The sequence below is a fragment of the Harmonia axyridis genome, chromosome 4 (assembly GCF_914767665.1).
Source record: "Harmonia axyridis chromosome 4, icHarAxyr1.1, whole genome shotgun sequence".
Lineage (NCBI taxonomy): Eukaryota > Metazoa > Arthropoda > Insecta > Coleoptera > Coccinellidae > Harmonia > Harmonia axyridis.
In genome coordinates this window covers 6,713,333-6,734,549 of record NC_059504.1, presented here as the reverse complement: position 1 = coordinate 6,734,549, position 21,217 = coordinate 6,713,333, and the positions used below count along the sequence as shown (strand labels likewise).

At 32.0% G+C, this 21,217-nt stretch overlaps 1 protein-coding gene across 7 annotated transcripts in view; it reads right to left on the bottom strand.

Moving 5' to 3' along the window:
• Nucleotides 1–21,217, bottom strand: part of LOC123678016 (aquaporin AQPAn.G-like) — a 40,454-nt gene that overhangs the window by 17,756 nt on the left and 1,481 nt on the right. For 2 of the 7 annotated variants that reach the window (XR_006747180.1, XM_045614779.1), the window contains exons 1-2: nucleotides 16,243–16,260; nucleotides 15,782–15,998 (exon numbers count right to left, since the gene is read on the bottom strand). Coding sequence is in view for 6 of the 7 variants with exons in the window: in XM_045614779.1 (XP_045470735.1) it covers nucleotides 15,782–15,998; nucleotides 16,243–16,245 (220 nt within the window). In the remaining variant the exon portion in view is untranslated. Of the gene's footprint in view, nucleotides 1–1,359; nucleotides 1,629–3,208; nucleotides 3,317–6,294; nucleotides 6,492–7,325; nucleotides 7,474–15,781; nucleotides 15,999–16,242; nucleotides 16,261–21,217 lie in introns of those variants that run through there. The other 5 variants (XM_045614780.1, XM_045614782.1, XM_045614784.1 and 2 more) reach the window with 5 other exon arrangements.

Genomic DNA, 21,217 nt, shown 5'->3' with positions numbered 1-21,217 from the left:
TATGAGCATAACGTTGGAAATTGCCTGGAACACTTTTATGATTGCATAACCGATCGAAATGTTAATTTAGTGTAAAACAAGACATTTATCGTTCTGACAGATCCTGTTATCACAAATTTTCCATTTATGCTATATAAACATTCACCGCTTCGCTAAGTAAGTAGGTATTTCAAAATATCGTACCGAATTTTTTAAACAAATTGGTTCGGTCTTAATTCGATAGAAATTTATTCAAATCGAAATCAAATGGCAGTTATTCTATTTACACTTTTTGATTACATAAATAACAATTGCTTCGCTACACAGTGGCTTCTTCAAATTTTACATTTTGAATAATTTAGTTCAGCAACTTTGTATTCATATTTTTTCTAATTAAAAAGCGGAAACTAAACAATTTTTGATTTTTCAATCTCTAACTACTAGTTTTTCGGATAGTCCTAATGGTTTTTCTCCAATAAAATTACTCACTTTATCCGCCTTTCAAAAAAAATTAAGATGAGTTGAATTTATCTTAAGTTATTGATTTCTTTCAAACTTAGTGCTGATGAAGTGAGTTTGACGTTAGTTAATAGGCTATAGCACCTGGATTTCGTATGAAAACACACTACAAATTTCACATGGATTATTATTTTACCCTCAAATGGAAACGTTGAGTAAAAAATATCGAAAATCGATACGAACATTTTTGAAGAATATCCAAAGGCAGAGCTTGAACCTAGGGGAATTCAATTCGAATAATAATTTCAGAAATTCATGATTCCAAAAACATAAAATAGGGGTTTGCTGTGAGAAATATTGAATTCAGTATTATCAATGTTTTTATGTCGTAGGTATGCTTTACCAAATATGAATTTTTACAAATTTGATTCAGTGATTCATTGCCTTCAAAATAAATCGATCGTATTCTTGAGCTAGTATGATGAAAGCAGTATAGCAACCGATTTTTGTATCGAATTGCATGAAGTCAGCACTATCAATTTCAGGGAAATGATATGTAGGTACTTTCAGTGGTTCTTGATTTCTGCATACTCCAAAACGTTAGCTGAATTTTTGGAGACGTTGAATTTTTTTCCTTCAGTGATTCTAAATGTTTTCTATCGAATTTAATGAACCAAAACGCAAAAAATAGAGGAAAGTTCTAAATATTTTTATATTTTTTGTGTCGATAATCAAGCACAATTTTCGAAAATTCAATATCTACGTAACTACCATAAACTTTTATTTCCAAAGGATTCAATATTTTCGGAAAAATTCTATACGAATTTTGTTCATTTACGAATTCGATATAAAAATATGAGTATGCCAAAGAAAGAAGAAACAGGAAAAATTTATAATCTGTGGTTTTGAGCCAACTCTTACCTTTGGGTACATTTCCAGTATTAGCCCTTTTGGCAATTTTTAGCGCCTTCTTGGGGTCAGTGATCAGCAGAGGTGAAAAAGTCTGAGAATTCATTATCACTTATCAATCGTTATTAAAAAAAAACTTTGTGTCTTTGTCACTGCGAGTTCACGAGCTTTCAGCAGATTTGCAATGCACAGAGGACGACCTTCACGTTTATAAACCTTTAGAAATAATGCCAGCAAGTTTTATGCCGCTGAAAATGCTTTGTTGTTTAAACTGTAATGGAATTTAATTTTATATTACTGATCTGTTTGATCCTTCATCAAGACTGTGGTGGGGATGATAGTGGGAGTGCCAGATTCGCATCATCAAATGTTTTGCGAGTACCTTCAAGACCACTCTTCAAAGAAAAAGGATAATTGGATTTACCTTACTCTTGTCCCTTGAATACACCAACCACGAATCAGAGTTGGACAATAAAAAATCACAAAAAGCGCAGACGCATTGAAAATAGGATTCTATGGTTCATAATTCTGCTGAAATTTGGCATGAACGTTCTGCTGGTTATTTCACATTCACAAACTGAATTTCATCCTAATAGAGTAATTTTACTTTTATGGTTCTAAAGACGGGTTGACACGAAATTTTTAACGAAACTTGAAATTAGTATTCAACATCTATGCTCAAATTTCCAACTTGGTTGGATCTATTGTCACGGAAATATTGGGTATTTTCTTCAGAACTCTGCTTGAATTTTCTATGATCGCAGTGTTGCCATCAATATGGAAATTTTCACAAAACTTGAAATAATTTTTTGTTGAATGGTCATTTCGATCTATAAGGATACCTATATTGGAATTTGAGGATGGATTCATTATCATTGAATCGAAACCTTATCAGTTAAGACCATTTCTGGCCCTGAATTTGAAAAATACAGAGATCATGACGAAATGATACTTAGAGCCTTCGTTTAAGTGCTCAAAAACACTGCTAATTACAATATTTGCAAATTTTGTCTCTCCTAAGGTTATCACGAAATATCTCAATCCATTTCAAAAAATTGCTTGGTCAATATTCGTCTAGAAAACCCATAACATTTTCCAAAGTTCATCAATATTTGATACACCACGTCAAATCTTGAATAGATCAAGAAAGGTAAAAACTAACTAACGATAATACAATTATAAAAAAATTAAATAGAAGGAAAATCATCCTGCATAGTGGAGAATAGTGATAATAACTTCATGCAAAAGTTGAAGGACAAATATTCTTCAAAATGAATCACATATCCGGATGAAATCGTTTCAACGCTCTCAAGTAATACAAAAACTAATTGAGCTTTATAAACCATTATATTACTCAATTCAAGGAAAAACGTCAACACATCTCTAATATAAAGTTAAGAGGGATATATCGTGGACTCATAAAAACGAATCATTAAATCATTGGAAAACAAAGGTTTATGATTTCTGCATTGATTGAAGTTCTGTAACATATGCAGAGAAAATTAATACGTGTAGTAGTCTTCTTTCCGTGAAGTTGAATCGAAAGAACATGTCTAATTCAATGATTGTATTACATATTGAGTAGTTTATCCGTAATGGATTTTTTAATTGTCAATCAATTCGAATTGGATGTTTCGACTGCTGGAGTTTAGAATTTATTGTCAGAGATAAACAAATATTTGTATCCATCCAATATTTCATCTTCCCTTGTTTCTGACAGATTGTACACTAGACCACTGACGACGTATTGTATTTTTAGGTTCTACACAAAATGAAAATTGCTGAATTTCCAATAGGAAATTTTCTTGGAACAATGTCAAAAAGGAGATTGAAAATAATTGGCCAACTATGTAATACTCACATGTCTTTCGATTATTTTCTGCATTTGTATTTGTTTCAGGTGTCATGATATTTAAAATTAAAATAGCAAACATTCAAAGAAAATTAGACAACTGTCAGAAATAACTGTTATTATTACAGCAATCATAGAATTATATTTTCAGAGTTTCATGAGAGCCAATTGGGGAAGTTTGGATGCTGCATAGAGGACAAAATTATGGACATGTTATGAATAAAAAAAGATTTATAATTAAATGCTATTTCGAAATCCTTCCTCATGCTCATTGATTTGTGTTTGAATATACCTACAACTTTGAATATCATTAAATGTCTGATGAAAATTTAATCATTTAAATTCATCCGCAATAGCACATACCTTAATTAAAAATAATTAATTAACGAATCCTCAGTTCAATATTGAATTGATTGGACTGCATCGAGTGAAAGCACTCATGTGGATACTCCACATATGAGAGTATGAAGTAATTGCAATTGTGATCAATTGAGCATGTTCACCGTACAAAACTTTGGATTTGAGAGGAGCTTTGCGAAAAGTGAAAATTATGTCACAAGCCATACCTAATAATTCATTTAACCTTTGCACGTTTGAGGTTTGAGCCATAAAATTTTAAATTATTTATAGTAAAATTCCATTTGAAATCAACTTGAAACTTGATTGAATAATTTTTTATATTCAACTGCAACCAAAGCTAAATTTATAATTGCAGAAATAAGTGTAACATAATACGGATGTAATTGGTTTTGTAATCACGGAAATATTGTTATTGAAATTTATATGGAGTTTGAAATAATTATTTCATATAAACACTCGAAATCTCAACTTTGGTTTTGGGTAATTTTATTTCAATATTTTTCTTGAATTTTCTATGGGTTTGGTTGAACAATTAACATGAAATTGACGTTTTACATCTAAATAAAAAATTTGTTTCTGATCGAATTCGCAGTTTTGAAATTCACAGTAAAACAAAAATCCGAAATTTGTTTGAAAATTTCTCTAGAGTGTAAAAGTGTTGCTATAAAGGTGGTCCAGATTTGAGTTCAATAATTTTGGCGTCCAATAAAACCCCTATTTTAAGTTTATAGAAACATATAAACCAACAAGCTTCGTTTTCGACATACACAGTGTTAAAGTTTGAAAGAAAATCAGTTGTTTACTTATAAATTTAGTATTATTACATTCATTGCTTTAATTTTTTGGCATTTTAATGTTTCGAATTAGGTAAGGGTCTCCTGCCAAAAATATCCAGTGGCGTAGATGAGAATATAAGACAATTATAACAGAAAAATTTATCCAGTAGGGTTTGTCATTACATCACAGGAATATTTCCTTGAACGGAGGTTTTGCTTATCATTAAAATAAAATCTAAATTATTCATAATTATATAAGATTCAACTGATCTATTTCTGAAGATATCATGTTGTTGATCATTCGAGATTTCCTATTGTCCTTGTGATAGTTTACAACACTCATATCGATGGTAGTATTTCCCATGAATCAAATACATGAAGAATAGTGTCTGTCGTCAGGAACATAATTCTTACAATAAAAAAATATTGTCAAGTTATAAAAACATTGTAGTAACTAATTAGGAATAAACAGCTTCTGAAGGTTAACGTGTTTCAATTGGTGTATACATAATGTACGTACATACTTGTCATATAAAGATATAAATTCTTTTAGACGTTGAAGAGATATTCAGAAACAATAAATTTTGATAATCATTAAGTGAAAAATGAAGAAGAAACAAAGCTTTATATTTCCCAGAAATAGAATGCAAAAATTTCAATTGGAAATTAATTATAACACAATTTTTTATGTTTAAAATTAACAGAAATTGCGCCTTGCAGAAAAATGCATCAAATTCCCTATTTATTCTTTCACGGTTTGTGAAATGTTGATTATCGTTTCAATTGATGTGAAAATAATACATCATTGTGTGAAATTCGTAAGGTTATTCGCTTGAATTTTCTGTTTTTACAATTTTGTTAACGAAAATTTACATAAAAATTGGAATTGTTATTTTATATTTATTTTTTTGTTTGTTTTTGTATAGTCACGAAAATATGGTATGGTATTTCTGTTCCAATATTCTTGTTGAATTGTTTATGGTTCTGACGACGAAATTTTACATGGAGCTTGAAATTGGTGTCCCTAGTCAGATTTTACCCTGAAAATTTCAAGATTCTAGCTTTTTTTTTCGTTCGGTAGTTATCGACAGGCTCGATGGACGAACAGAAGAATATAATTCAATTTGAGGACGGATCTGTCATTGCCTTATCGTTTGATACCATTCCCGGTTAAAAATTTCAAAAATACCGACATTGGGATGATATGTTAGAACGATCGCTAGAAAATAACATTGCTAACGATTTTTACAGACTCATTGCATTATATTAAACCTACTACTGTCGCAAGCCTGTTCAAAGCACCATTTCGATTTACATTTGAATTTTCTTCGAATTCTTCTACCCACATAAGAGATTCCTTTTGATATCATGTGGATACAATATAAAACCAACTTTTGAAGATACCAATGAATTATTAAGCAAGAAATGAACAGAAAAATTAGAAGAAAAATTCGAGAAAGCAAGAGATAATAATAATAATAATAATGTGCCTAATAATAGATTAAATTCAGAGCAAAATCTATTATTGATTGATTACATGAATATTGATTTTATGAATTATTATCAGATAATTGCAATTTCCAGCTATTGCTGTTATCTATTCTCCCTTCATTTGTTCGAAAAAAATTGATGTGTGTTACGTTGTATTTCTTAGTTTTGTATAAAATTATTAAACTTTTGCTAAATCTTAGAAATACCAAATTGGTGTGTAAAATTTGTCCGGATTTGAACCGTTATAACAAATTGAAAATGTTGGTAACCTCGCAATGAATGAAATTCGCTTCATTTCTCGTGAATGGAACGAACTATCAAAAATCAGATGAAAATTTCTTCGAAATACCCAACCGACAAATTATGATATATCAAGCAAGAAACGCATTCTTGAACAGATGTTCAAGTCTTGTTGGCAATGCACAAACTGGTCAGTATGCCGTTGGAATATGAAAGAAATCAACTTACTGCGTCTCATTCTCAAAAACGAATTGTTTCCACCACCAATATCACAATAAATTGTCACAAACTCGGATCGGAAAAAAAATCACAGATCAGTGTTTTCTTCTTCAAGCCACTCCTGAACTTTGATCGTGATTTAGAATCAAAATCGGCTCCTCGCGCAAACTTGAATTCCAGGCATTTCGAATGGGTAGAATGAAATAGAAAACGGAATGAATCAACTACCTCCACGGTATCTATAAGGGTCATCTCAAAAGTTCTCACGCGTACTGGTCTTGAAGACGGTGGACTGTGGGAAGTGCCATAGTGTCCGACACTGCTACCTAGCTATGCAGTTTTTATTCTTAAAAATTTATTTTTGGTCTATCATTTTATAAAAAAAAAAATAATTTTCTATATTTTACATATTAAATTGAAGCACTTTGGGAAGTGCCATGAAGACCAACACTGAATACGTATACATTTTTTCATCTACAAATATTCAGGTTTAACTTTCAACAAATAAAATTATAGTTAATTTCTTCTATTTTACAGATTGAATTGACCCATTCCAAACGAAGGACTCTTGGAAGTAACAGAATGTCCCACACTGACTACGTAAAAAAATTCTTTTTTGGTTTATAATATGAAAGAATAAAATTATAAGAATAGTTAATTTCCTTTCCTTTTACAGATCAATTTGAATTATTCAAGGCGGAGGACTATAGGAACTGTCATATTGTCCAAAACTGTCAACGTATAATTTTTTCATCTACGACAATTCACTTTTGATTCATAATTTGAATTAATCAAATTCATTATGGAATCAAGTCATATGCAAATTCTGAACTAAGTTTTTTTCCGCAGTTCAGTTTTAAAAAGATCATAATTGATAGATTTCATAAAAAACAAATTCCACTATGTGAACCGATCCCCTCTAGTTAACATTTTTTAAGAATCCCAAAAATTGTCAACCCCTCTACTACAATCTGTACACAATTTATAGAATTCCTAGACATACCCAAAAATTTGTAAAATCAGTATCGAGTATTACTCACCTGAAAACTTCATGATATGTAGAAACAGATTCCGAAGAAATAAGAATAGCGAAATTAAAAGATTATTTTTATTCATAATTTAATTTCCCGTTGTAGATTCTCAAACATCTAATTCTTTTTCTAACATAACGACTGAATAGTGATAAATGTTAATTTCAAAATATTGAAGCAATTCAATTATCGAGTGATTTTGCAAAAATTTATTAAAAAGAACATTTTTTCAACTTTATGTAACTGCGTTCTTCGATTTATTCCCTTTAGGAGGTCCAAAGTCAGAAAGTAACTGAGATTTGCAATTGACAGTTTAGAAATTCTCTACAGGGCGAACGAAAAAACTTTAAATCTTCGAAGTAACTCCGATATCTATTCACTGAAACTTATCAAAACAAATTGAATAAAATTTTAATGCAGTTTATAGATTCAGTGTGATCAAATTATATATTTTCCTGACAAAGGCGTATTGCGCATTTATTGTTGAAATAAAACCCTCCTCTAGAAATACGGCAATTATGTTAATTGTAAATGTGGAATATTTTCATTTGGTACATCCTGCCAAGAAAAATAAAGAAATTCGTTAAGCCTCTTAGTTAATTGGCCACTAGGAAATTTGCAGTAAATGAAAATTGTCGACTTCCTTTGTGGAATCTTGTTTTATTTAATTTTTTTAATATACCGAGTTATTTTATGTCACTTCAGGATTTCCCAAGAAACCTCAATGAATGATAGATTCGTTATCAGTTCAAATTAAAAAGTTTACAATGCTTTATTTATAGATCATAACACGAGAAACTTATAGTCTCATAAAGTCAATTTCAACAATCAAAATACATATATTATTGCGAACATAAATAGGACTAAACATATATATTGATCAAAATATCAATTGAGTTATTTTTCATTCTCACCACCTAAAATTCGAATTCATAGTTTTATTGATTCTGGAATTATATTCCACATCTAGTCATCATTTTCCTCATTTTTATTGATGTTCTACAAAAATATTAGGCCGACCGAATTTTCTGCTTCACCTATGTAATTTAATACCTGTTTCTTACATTACCAATGTTCTTTTATTATTTCGTTGTTATCAACTTTTGGTTTTATGCACCTATCATTCATTCGGAACTCAATATTTATTCATAATAATAAAGGTAGGTATTTTAATTCACCAAAATTTTGATGATGTTTTTTGAGATGCTAATAATATTTGCATGAAATTTATTGTTATTATCTTTCAAACGTTTGTAGTTTTCCTTTAATTTCATCAAGTGATTATTGTGTAAGTGGAATGAATCATAATGAAACGAAATTTGGTGGAATTACTCCTTCATTCACAATACTTGTTGTTGTTTAATAATGTTGAACAATAAAACATTTCATCTTATCAAAGGGAAACTAACATTCAATATTTTTCGTATAGCTTGTAGATCGTGATCTTTGTTTCAAATTTTCTTGGTTAATGGTTTTTCACGAATGAATAACCATAAAAATGAACGTTTACCGATTAGAGACACGTTTTCAATAATTAATCGTAAAAATTCAAGAATAACCATGACTACCTAAATAATAAGTAGGTAAGGATTGATCTTCTATTTCGTAACAATAAATTGATCCTCAAGCTAATCATGCTAGACGAATCATTCACTTCAAATATAATTTTTACTTCATCAATCATACAGTGGAAAAAAACCACGATTTGAAAATGTTTTTTTTTTCAGAATTGCTTTCCTAATTACTTGTTGTTTTGCTCATAATAACACACAAAGGTAATATTTTCGATGATTACGTAAAAGTTATATGTTCTCAGATTAGACTTAGACTTAGTTCTTATTTTGAGAAATGTGATCTCTTAGTACTCAAGCGATAAAAAATAGAAATGAAAATACTGAGGTATCATCATTGTGAGTTTATGAACTCAAAGAAATAGTTTGCTATCAATTATTCATCACGTCAATACGCGCCAGCTCCTTATACAACAAGTTCAATGATTTACTTCTTTCATGAAATGGTTGCATATTTCAAATTCTCAATAATGGGTTGAATGAAAACAACATTTTTATAAATAAATGCTAGACATCCATTTTTCCACATCTACGATATGAATGGTCTTAGGAATTGTATAATCAACAAAACGGATTTGTATTATTGTCTTTTCCTAGATTCACCAAAATATTTAGAACTTCGCTGAATTGTTGAACAATCGTTTTCGCAGAAAATGTTTTCAATTTCCTCAATGAAAGTAAGCAATAATAAGGTCATGGCTGGAGGTCTTTGTATAAAGGTAAATAGAGATGACATTTCTGATCAGGTTATGAAGAAAATATTACTTCGAATTAGTCATTCATCTGACGAAGAAATTTGCAAACAATAACAGAGGATTCTGATAACATTGATGCTCAATCATCATCTTATTAGATGTCTAGATGAAGCATTTTTATATTTGAAGCATCCACATTCTGTTTTATTCGAGTAGCTTGAGTACATGTCGTTTTTTTAATTGAGAATTGAATGATATAATGACCAATAATAATACTTATTGATATTCATTTTATTGTGTCATGTGTATTCAGTGATATCATTGAATCCACACATGAGCGTATGGATTTGAACTTTTATATACATTAATGAGGAGAAAACTCATTGAGAATTCAGTACCACATAATGCTAGTGACCTTAAACTGAATTGTGGTTATTTTTAGTTGACATTCTTCAATGGTGATAAAAATAGCCAGTGTAAAATTTTGAACTGTCAAAACTATAAATTTGATATCAGAAATATTATATTTACACTTATCATAATTCAAAAGCAAAAAAGATGCTGGTTGAGCTAAATATGTCACACAAATAATACAAATAGAAACATAAGACGAAATGAAGAAAATCTGCATTTGTCGGATTCTTAAGGAAGTAGGTACCGTTTTATGCATAATAAATAAGGTTTGAATCTCCAAACGTCAAGAATGCTGATAAAAGTATTCTCGGAATCAATAGGAAATGGTCAGCATAAATATCGATGCGTCCAAAAATTCTTAGATAAAGCTTTGAATGAACATAAGATTGGATCGATCATTGCTTTTTCCCATTTCATTAAATGCATACAGATAACAGAATAGTAATACAAATAAATATATTCTTTATAGTTTTCAATTTTGGAATATATTTAAAGAAGTTCAACTGCTTTGAATTAATTAAATTATTGCTGTGCTCTTGGAATATTCCACAGATTCCATGAAATCCGGTTCCTTACTGCTCAATCCACATTCTTCTGGAGTTTTTTGAAGTTCTTAGAATCGCCCTTAGGTAAAAACTTTTCCGACTGTTGCCTTGAACTTTCAACTATTCGAGAATGTTTACTTTTTTTCTTAAAATATGAATTCTATATATAGCTTCTTAAAAGAATTGATAGAATAGATCAAGTAGCGTTGTGATTGATAGCATACAATTTTTTTATAACAGTGATATAGGAAACTTGAGTTAACTAAACAAGTTAATAAAACCATATGTTGCTTCGATGGTGAGGAATATCAGTCACAAGGAACAGTTGTATACATATCTGAAACATATGTTGCTTAAACGAAACTTCTGAAACATTTTCATGGAAACGAAGGAGTACCTAAGTATAAACCTTCAGTACACTATATTTGACAAACAAAAATAAAGAATATAAGAAACAACAGAAACAGATGAGCAAAATTATAGACATGACTCTCATGGAGGATAAATACCATGTTGAGTTGAAAAAACACTAGCATATTAAAAATTATATAGGTATACAAGAATGTGCATATAGACAGAATGGGACAAGATAGAAATGTAAAAAATATCAAAGATGAATTGTCTCTAGGTAAACACAGTGAAGAAAGAGCAGATACACACAGAATGAAAAAGCAGCTATGACGAAGATCATCTTTGTTCTATATCGACTATCAAGATTTTGTTTTGCGTGGATAGTACTAGGTTCTTATTACTTATTTAGCCCTTTTCTTGTTACTATAAGATGAACCCAATTCCATATGGGTTAATATTGTTTATTTAAAGTTTATTAATACAATTCCTTCCTCCAAGGCCTTTGTGGGACCTCTTGGAAGCTTAGAGCACGTGTTGGTTATCATGAATAAAACAAAACACGAGAGTTTTTCATTGTTCCTGTAGTCCTTTTTAATTTATAGTACTGTAAATAATTTCATTTTGATATTTCTAACCATCCACAACTTAACCTTGTCAGATTAGCACACCTTGACCAAAAAATTCTTTGCCAAATCAATAAAACCCATGGCATATGTTCGAATTGAATTTGACTTGAATTTTCAGCAAAATATTTTTACACGAGTTATGTACCTTCAGATTGATAGATCTTTTGATAACCTCATTTAGATTATACAGATCTCGAATAATTTATCAAATTAAATTTGATCAACAGTTCCTTCTACCTAAGGTGCATAGAATCTATGCATCTTACTTCTTTTCAAAGACTTGGATCATAGAAAATAAAAACTTAAAAACATAAGTCATAGAATTTATCTTCTTCTTCTAATGAAGCTCAACGCGTTGACAAACCAGTTGAAAAGTTTCTGAAACGTCCGCGTATAAATTTTTTTCGCATTTCCTTTTCGCAAATGACCGCAAGAGCGCATTTGAATTTCTTTATGGGGTCGTTACGTCTCATATGAATAATTCGAAGTCATTGAACTCTAGCCTCACCAACCGTCTTCTTCATCAGGCGCCGTCTGATTATATTTTCGATCGAGAGTTCCCAACTGCTCGCTTTTTTTTTTCAAGATGATTCAATGTCAACTTGTGAAGGTTTCCTAAACGGAAAAGTTTTCTGCGGATTTGATGACTTGACACGTGTGGATTCCAACATTGAAGATGAATTGATCGAGACGATTTTTATTCGTTGGATTCTGAGATATTTACCAAAATTTTATAACAGGTCAATTGAAAAGTCTTCGGTATACCATAGTAAAACACTTTCTTCTTGGCAAAATTCGATTTTATTATTCAACATAGTTGTCTTCGAGGGCGATACAGCGATTATAGCGATCTTCCAACTTTTCGATACCATTTTTGTAGTACGATTTGTCTTTCGCTTCATAATAGGCCTCAGTTTCGGCGATTACTTCTTCACTGGGGCTAAATTCCTTTCCAGCGAGCATTCTTTTGAGGTCTGAGAACAGAAAAAAGTCGCTAGGGGCCAGATTTGCGAATACGGTGGATGCAGAAGCAGTTCGAAGCCCAATTCATGCAATTTTGCTATTGTTTTCATTGATTTGTAACACGGCGCATTGTCTTGATGAAACAACACCTTTTTCTTCAAATGGGGCCATTTTTTAACGATTTCATCCTTCAAACGATACAATATCGCGATATAATAATCGGTGTTGATTGTCCGGCCCTTGAGGAGGTAATCAATGAATATTATACCTTGCGCATCCCAGAATACTGATGCCATAACTTTGTCAGCTGACTGTTGCGTTTTTCCTCGCTTTGGATTCGGTTCATCGTGAGCAGTCCACTCAGATGACTGTCGATTGGACTCCGGAGTGAAATGATGGAGCCATGTTTCGTCCATTGTCAAATATCGGCACAAAAATTCAGGTTCATTGTACTTAAACAGATTCAAACACTACTCAGAATTATTAACACGTTGTAGTTTTTATCGATTGTGAGCTTGCGTAGCACCCATTTTGCACACAGCTTACTCATGTACAAATATTCGTGAATGATATGATGTACATGTTCAGTTGATATCTTCTCAATGTCTATTATCTCGCTTCACGGTCATTCTGAATTATTTTGTGAACTTTTTGATTTTTTCGTCGGTGACAGTCTCTTTTGGGCGTCCACTGCGTTCGCCGTCTCTGGTGCTCATTTCACCACGTTTAAACTCAACATACCAATCAATGATGGTTGATTTTCCGGGTGCAGACCCCGGAAACTCTTCATCAAGCCAAGATTTTGCTCCAACTGTATTTTTTCCCTTCAAAAAGCAATATTTCATCAGCACACGAAATTTTTTTCCATCTTTTCTCAAATAACAAAAGTAGCTACACTCACAACGCAATATCTCACAAACTAATGGTCGGACTGCTGTTAAATTTTGACACGTATCGTCTGAAGGTTGGTACTAACTAAAAATCATACATATCAATACTAGAACCGCCATCTGTGCTTCAGATCGGTGATTTTTCAATTGGCCTAATATGTGTTGGATTCTAAGAACTTTACCAAATTTATTTAGACTCAGGTAGAAGTGTCGCCGGTATAGGAAGATTTCTTGAGATATATCATTAGGTATAATTATTTCTTAGAACGTCTAGAACTTGGAATACCCCGACTGACTAAATTCAGGGCAATGTCGGTAGGAGAAGAACCTTAATCCTTTCATCAAAATCTTAAAAATGTTCGATTTTATCGCCCAAGAGCTATAATTTCTTCTTATAGTATTAGCAATACAGGATTTTAAAATGAGAGGTTTCATTTTGGAAATCCCGCTATCTTTTGACATTTGTCAAGTAAAAACTATGACATTACTGAAAATGGTATGATGTACGATACACGCTTCAACAATGCTATGAAATGGGAAGCTTTTCGACAAATCTGCGGCAAAAAACTTCGTTGAAAAAATTTGAAGACCCATTTAAAAGAAACCAACTCTCCTCTATATCTCTAAAACGGTACTTAATTTTCATGATCTGCTATGAGTATCATAATATAAATCATGAAAATTATTTAGAATTTTTCGAATATCTCGAATAGAAACCAAGATATATCGAAATATTTGAAACAGTCACTTTTCAAAAACGTCCTGTAACTCGAGAACGAAGCAAGATATTTACGATCTGATTTCTAACATCTTTTAGTTTTTCGTAAAAAGAGTTCGGGAGTCCTTGAAGATGCTTTCAGTGAGCTTGGAATTTGAGACACCCTGTACGATCAGAAAGCATGACTCTTCCAGCGAGATGAAATGTGAACTGACCCGGTCCAAGAATAAAGGATGATTTGTTGGATCTTGTAGGGTTCAACTTACCATACAACTATCATTAATCGTTATATTACAGTGTTAACCTGAAGGCAAAAAGACTTTGGCCTCCGGACTACACAACAATTAATAATGAAACATTGAACTTGTACTGTTGTGAAAGAATAGAATAATACATTCTAGATCTACAAGATCGAGTAATATGTTGTTAATACAATACAAATCTACATAATATGGAGTAGTGCAGTGTCATCCGTTCATCATTGAAAAAAAATGATTAAAGCACTTAAGTGAGCGCTTGTTCATTCTTGCGCCAATTAAGATTATCTTGCGGATAAGTAAAATCCATGTCAATCGAATAATCCATCGTTGTTTCATTGCAATTTAAAGTTCTATAGCTCTAAAAAAAACACGCTTTATAACCGGTGTATAAAAATTCCCCAAAATTGTTTTTAGAGATACAGGCGCATTCGCCATTCAGTTATCGGATTAAAAATCCTATATCTTCCATAACTTTGCTAATAAAAATAATCGCAGGGGACAATAACCACAATCTATTTTGCTTGAACGAAAAAAAAATGATGCAATAGAAAATCCATGCTATGAATATATTTTCCTATCTCTGTTAGGTAATCAGTAGGAATCTCTGAAGCTCAAATGCTATTTTACCGTTTACAACTACATAGCGGTATCAGTTATCTCAATCCTCTTAGTTTGAAGCAAATCTGCAAACTAGTCGAGTAAATACGGAGATATGTCGTATGAATTAATGAATTTATACCATATGCTTTCCCATTTTTAGCTCTGAAATATTATAGAACTAGATTCTCATTGATTGGGGACTGTCAGGTATTATTTGTATGTACCTGAGATTATCTGAATGTTTAATTATGTTTATTACTTTTGATATTGAACTGCACTAACATATCTGCTATTTTTTGCTATCGAGTGATATTGGTTACGAGTCTTACAAATGTAGAAAAAGCTTAGATCACTTTCTTTTCTTTTACTTTCAACTAAATTTCACTAAGCTATTCACAAGCAGATCTGAACATATTATACCAAATTTCATCGGATATAGACAAACAGAGCATGAAATACAAGATGTTTTTTTTTGAATAGCCCGCTATCTGGACAGCTGTCACTTTTGAAACTGTCATTTTTTGACATTTGACAAGTGAAAACGAGGTCATTACAAAAAATAAAACGTTACACATTTCATATTCATTGAAATTGTTAAAAATTCACGACAAATATGGTGAACTTTTTGTTGTTTTTGGCTCTTGAAATGCACTAGAATGATCCGGATTTTCATCGAAGAATCATTATCAGTGATGAAGCTCATTTTCACCTCAAAGGCTACATATATAAGAAAAATTGTTACATATAGGGGAATGTAATGGAAGTAATGGTCCAAAAATTAGATCTTTTGATTTCGATGTTCTAAAAATGTCATATAAATTTCTAAACTCACCTCCAATGACGTTTCCTTCTTTTTGGTCATCACTTGGAGTCCATTTGGCGACTGCTGGTTGTGGAGATTTTTCGACAGGAGCCAATACACTTTGACCATTTTGCATGTTGAAATGTTGGTCCAGCGCGTTCAAGATGTTATAGACAGTGAGGACAGCTCTGTAGTCTTGTAATTTCTGGTTCACTACGAATCTCCGGTCTCTGTGTTGTATTCTTTCCTACAAGAATATTTAGAAAAAAATTTTTCAACTCTGACTTAAAAAGATTAAAATTAAGATTTGAATTGAGCCTTAAATTGGGCCCTGGCCCCTCTGGGGTGCCAAACCTAGTGAAAAATTACATGAATATGAGTTTGCTCAAAGGTATAAAAGCTCCTTTAGATAAGTAGGTGCTTTTCACATTTCAAAGAAACGTTTATCAAATCATCAATCTGATTTCAAAGCGATATGATAATTAACTCACCATGATGCCTCAACAAAGTTCATCCAATATAAATAAAACATGGTTCATCGAAAAAGAAACCATTTGAAGAACACACTTCGTGTAGTAAACATCGAGCTGTATATCTTTAGGGGTAATATTTCACGTGAAAGGTAGGCTCACTACTTTGACACTGTAGTTAGTTAGCTTCGACATAAAAGTGCGACATTAATGCGGTGAAATGAAGAGGACAGGGTTGTAATTCATAAATTATCAGAAAAAAACTATTTTTTCGAAAAATAAATTTTTTTAGTAATGATTCGATTTTTGATTCATTAGACAAAACGAGGTGATCAGGAAAAACTTCTAAGTTCCTGAAAAAATTTAAGTATGATCATTACATTTTCAATTGAAAAGTGAAAATAAAAAATTCTTAGTTGATTGACTAAAACTGGAACAATGATTGGAATCTCATAAAGAGGTTTTTCGTTTCAACTAGAGATAATATCAGAAATTTATTGCGATAAACAAGTATCAAGGGAAAATTGGAAACACCATAACTTGACCTATGTCAGGGTGGATCTCATTGCACCCCTGAATACCAACTTACACGTTGTTCATAGGAACATTAGTGAGATATATCTAGTTAGTTTGGAATTACTTTGACCGAGGAGAATTTATTACTATGAAAAATGATTGATAATCCAAGCATTACAATCACAGATCGATTTTATCATCACTGTAAGTCAATTGGATCGTATCGATAAAGTTTTTGCTTGTCAATTACTAACAAAATTGTTTAGGAGATACGCACAGATAATGAAATATGTACCTAATAGAAAAGTGCCCCCTTAGAAATCAAAGTTTCAATTTTTCTGTTTGAAAGCATTTTCGTACTTGACTGTAATCTAGATATTTGAGACACATTTAATTCAAAATAAAATATTTCAGCAAAAAGTAACAAAAGATGCAGAACATCATTCTGAACTCGTTAAAAATTTTAGAGAGAAAAATTATATAATGAGTGTTTTTTTTCGAGGTATATAACTTTAAGTTGGCATTACTGTTCAAGATGGCGACCGATTTAACAGCTGTCAAGTGATTTATTCGCAGTTTGGTTTGGCAACTCATCATAAATAGACACACGCCTGAACAACGCTTGTAAATAGTGCAATTTAATTTCAAAAATAATGGTTCTGTGCGGAATACGTATCGCGCACTACGTCCATTTTATTTTGTTTAGCGATGAAGCGCACTTCTGGTTGAATGGCTACGTCAACAAACAAAACTACCGCATTGGGAGTAAAGCTAATCCTCAAGTGTATGTCGAAACACCGTTACATCCAGAAAACTGACTGTTTGGTGCACTTTATGGGCTGGTGGAATCATTGGTCCGTACGTCTTTAAAAACGATGATGGCCAGAACGTTACAGTCAATGGTGATCGGTATAGAGCCATGATTACTAACTTTTTCATTCCTAAATTGAACAACCATGATGTCAAGGAGCTGTGGTTCCAACAAGACGGCGCAACATGTCACACAGCTCGTGCCACAATCGATTTATTGAAAGACACGTTTGGTGACCTCCTAATTTCACGTTTTGGACACAGGAATTGGCCTTCAAGATCTTGTGATTTAACAACGCTAAACTACTTTCTGTGGGGCTATGTAAAGTCATTGGTCTATGCGGATAAGCCACAAACCCTTGACCATTTGGAAGATAACATTCGCCGTGTTATTGCCGATATACGGCCACAAATGTTGGAAAAAAGTAATCGAAAATTGGACGTCCAGATTGGACTACATCCGAGCCAGCCGTGGCGGTCATATGCCAGAAATCATATTTTAATGTAATGCCACAAGATTATCTTGCGGATTAATAAAATTCATGTCAATCGAATAATCCATCGTTGTTTTATTGCAATTTAAAGTTCTATAGCTCTAAAAAAACACCTTTTATATGTTCATGAGGCTTCCTCCTGAAAATATTTCCAATGGAAAATCACAGCCAGTACGTACTTTAAAACCGAATGCAAATATTCTTCAGATAATTAGGCTCTTATTCACCATCAACCAGAAGTTGGTCCATCATTACTCCATCTACGAAATCATATCTACATCTGCGAAATTGGCAGGTCCAGATCCAAAATTACTAATCTTACCTCTGTTTTCGTTTCGATCATTTGAACCAACTTCACGTATTTTTCCATTAACAATCTCAATCAATTCTTTTTGGATTTGCATGAATGTTACTCATGAGATATTATTACTGCCAGATTGATAGGCTCTCATAATTACTCAAAAAAGAGTATGAGATTCGAAATATAATCGTACAATTGTATTGATGCCTCTTACGTGTTTCAATTACATAATAATATTAGGTACTTCTTTTGGAATCAGCGAGTGCCAGATTTAAAAAAAAAAAAACTGGGGTTATACATGACAACGCACCACATTTTTCTGGTAAAAATCCCAACCCTTTAATATAAGTATTCTAATCACTATTTCGAGAAACCTATCTTTAGTGGGTTGAAAACTTAAAAAAATTGTTAAGTTGATGATGTTTTGTGATTATAAATTATGGATAATTATAAATGCTTATCATTTTGGAAGAGGCCTATCCTGAAGACGATACAAAAATACGATAAACATAATTTATGTTATTTATGTTTCATTTATTAATTCAATGTAGATAACTACTTTGATATGTGCTATGTGCATTCATGTAACAGGTGTTTTTTTTCGAGGTATACAACTTTAAGTTGGCATTACTGTTCAAGATGGCAACGGATTTAACAGCTGTCAAGTTATTTATTCTCAGTTTGGTTTGGCAATTCACCATGAATAGACTTACGCCTGAACAATGCTTAAAAATAGTGCAATTTTATTTCGAAAATAATGGTTCTGTGCGGAATACGTATCGCGCACTACGTCCATTTTATTTTGTTTAGCGATGAAGCGCACTTCTGGTTGAATGACTACGTCAACAAACAAAACTGCCGCATTTGGAGTGAAGCTAATCCTCAAGTGTATGTCGAAACACCGTCACATCCAGAAAACTGACTGTTTGGTGCGCTTTATGGGCTGGTGGAATCATTGGTCCGTACTTTTTCAAAAACGATGATGGCCAGAACGTTACAGTCAATGGTGATCGGTATAGAGCCATGATTACTAACTTTTTCATTCCTAAATTGAACAACCATGATGTCAAGGAGCTGTGGTTCCAACAAGACGGCGCAACATGTCACACAGCTCGTGCCACACTCGATTTATTGAAAGACACGTTTGGTGACCGCCTAATTCCACGTTTTGGACCTGTGAATTGGCCTCCAAGATCTTGTGATTTAACACCGCTAGACTACTTTCTGTAGGGCTATGTAAAGTCATTGGTCTATGCGGATAAGCCACAAACCCTTGACCATTTGGAAGACAACATTCGCCGTGTTATTGCCGATATAAGGCCACAAATGTTGGAAAAAGTAATCGAAAATTGGACGTCCAGATTGGACTACATCCGAGCCAGACGTGGCGGTCATATGCCAGAAATATTATTTAAAATGTAATGCCACAAGATTATCTTGCGGATAAATAAAATTCATGTCAATCGGATAATCCATCGTTGTTTTATTGCAATTTAAAGTTCTATAGCTCTAAAAAAAACACCCTTTATTAGTTTTTTAATTATTTATATAATTTCTAGATGCCTCTAATCTGAGGATCTTGATTAGATCAGCAACATAATTTTTGATGGACCTAATTCAATATGAATATCTACTCTGAATTCAAGAAATACCTAACGATGAACTGAAGCTTTGTAGATTTTCATTTCGAATTACAAATAACGCAAAATTCCATGTCAATATGTAAAATAATTGTTACAACTCAGCGACAACAAAAAATTAAATGGAAAATAATTAAATTCGGGGTTCCATTCAAAAAATGTTTCAGTCCGTTATATGAAAAGTAAACATTTCCCTTTTCAATCTGATCAACATGAATATTTCAGTATGTATCATAAATAACTGTGACCTTTTGCGTAGTCGATTCGGATTTTTCAAGTTACAAATCGAAATCCACTAGTAGTTTTTTCGGTAATCACAATATTTATTCTTGTAGGACGATTTGCTGGCTAGAGAACACCTGTGCTTGTAGTCTATGAAAATTTTATTATGTTCAAACATAATAAATGTGTTTATCTCCTATTCCCTGTTTATCGTAGTATTTCACATTAGTATTGACCGTTTTATAAATAACTCATCTCGGAATCAACAATATTCTGAACAAAGATATAGAAAACTCCTAAAAAGTATTTTCCATTTACGAAAACATTGAATTGATGAGAGAAATCAAAGAATTATAATGAACAGACCTAGAAATAACTATAAGTTTATTACATCGCACTTGGAAGTAATTACTCGATTTATAATAAAACCTTTATAATATGTTAATCAGGACATAATGAATATAAATAGCACAAACTACAAATTATATCAAACGACAAATTATATTATACCAGAGTTCCAATACCGAAAATAAATCTGCAAACGAAAATGATATCACCAGCCTTGTCCCATTAAATGATGAACTTGTTTTACACTAAATATGAATAAAACTGTGAATGGCATAAGTTCTGAATCATGATATTTTAACAGCGGACCTTGATCTACTACATGGAAATTTTCTCGTGTTTTCAAAACGGAAAAACAAATCATATTAAGTTTGTCAGAGATTAGTATTAATGTTACCGATTTTTATTTGGGATCTTTACCTTCATTCAAGGTTCAATCTTGTTCGGAAATACTGATCTTTCCTACTAGAAATTTGATTGAAACTTCAAGAGCACCATATTTATGCCGCATGTATACATACGTGATAATTTTGTATTTAAGTCACAAATTTGGATATTATTTTGGATATTAACGAAAAATCCATCATTCGAAAAAGGGAATGATAATTTTATTATATTCAAAAGAGTTTAGATGAAATGTAAGAAGGAACAGCCCCTTAATAGTTGAA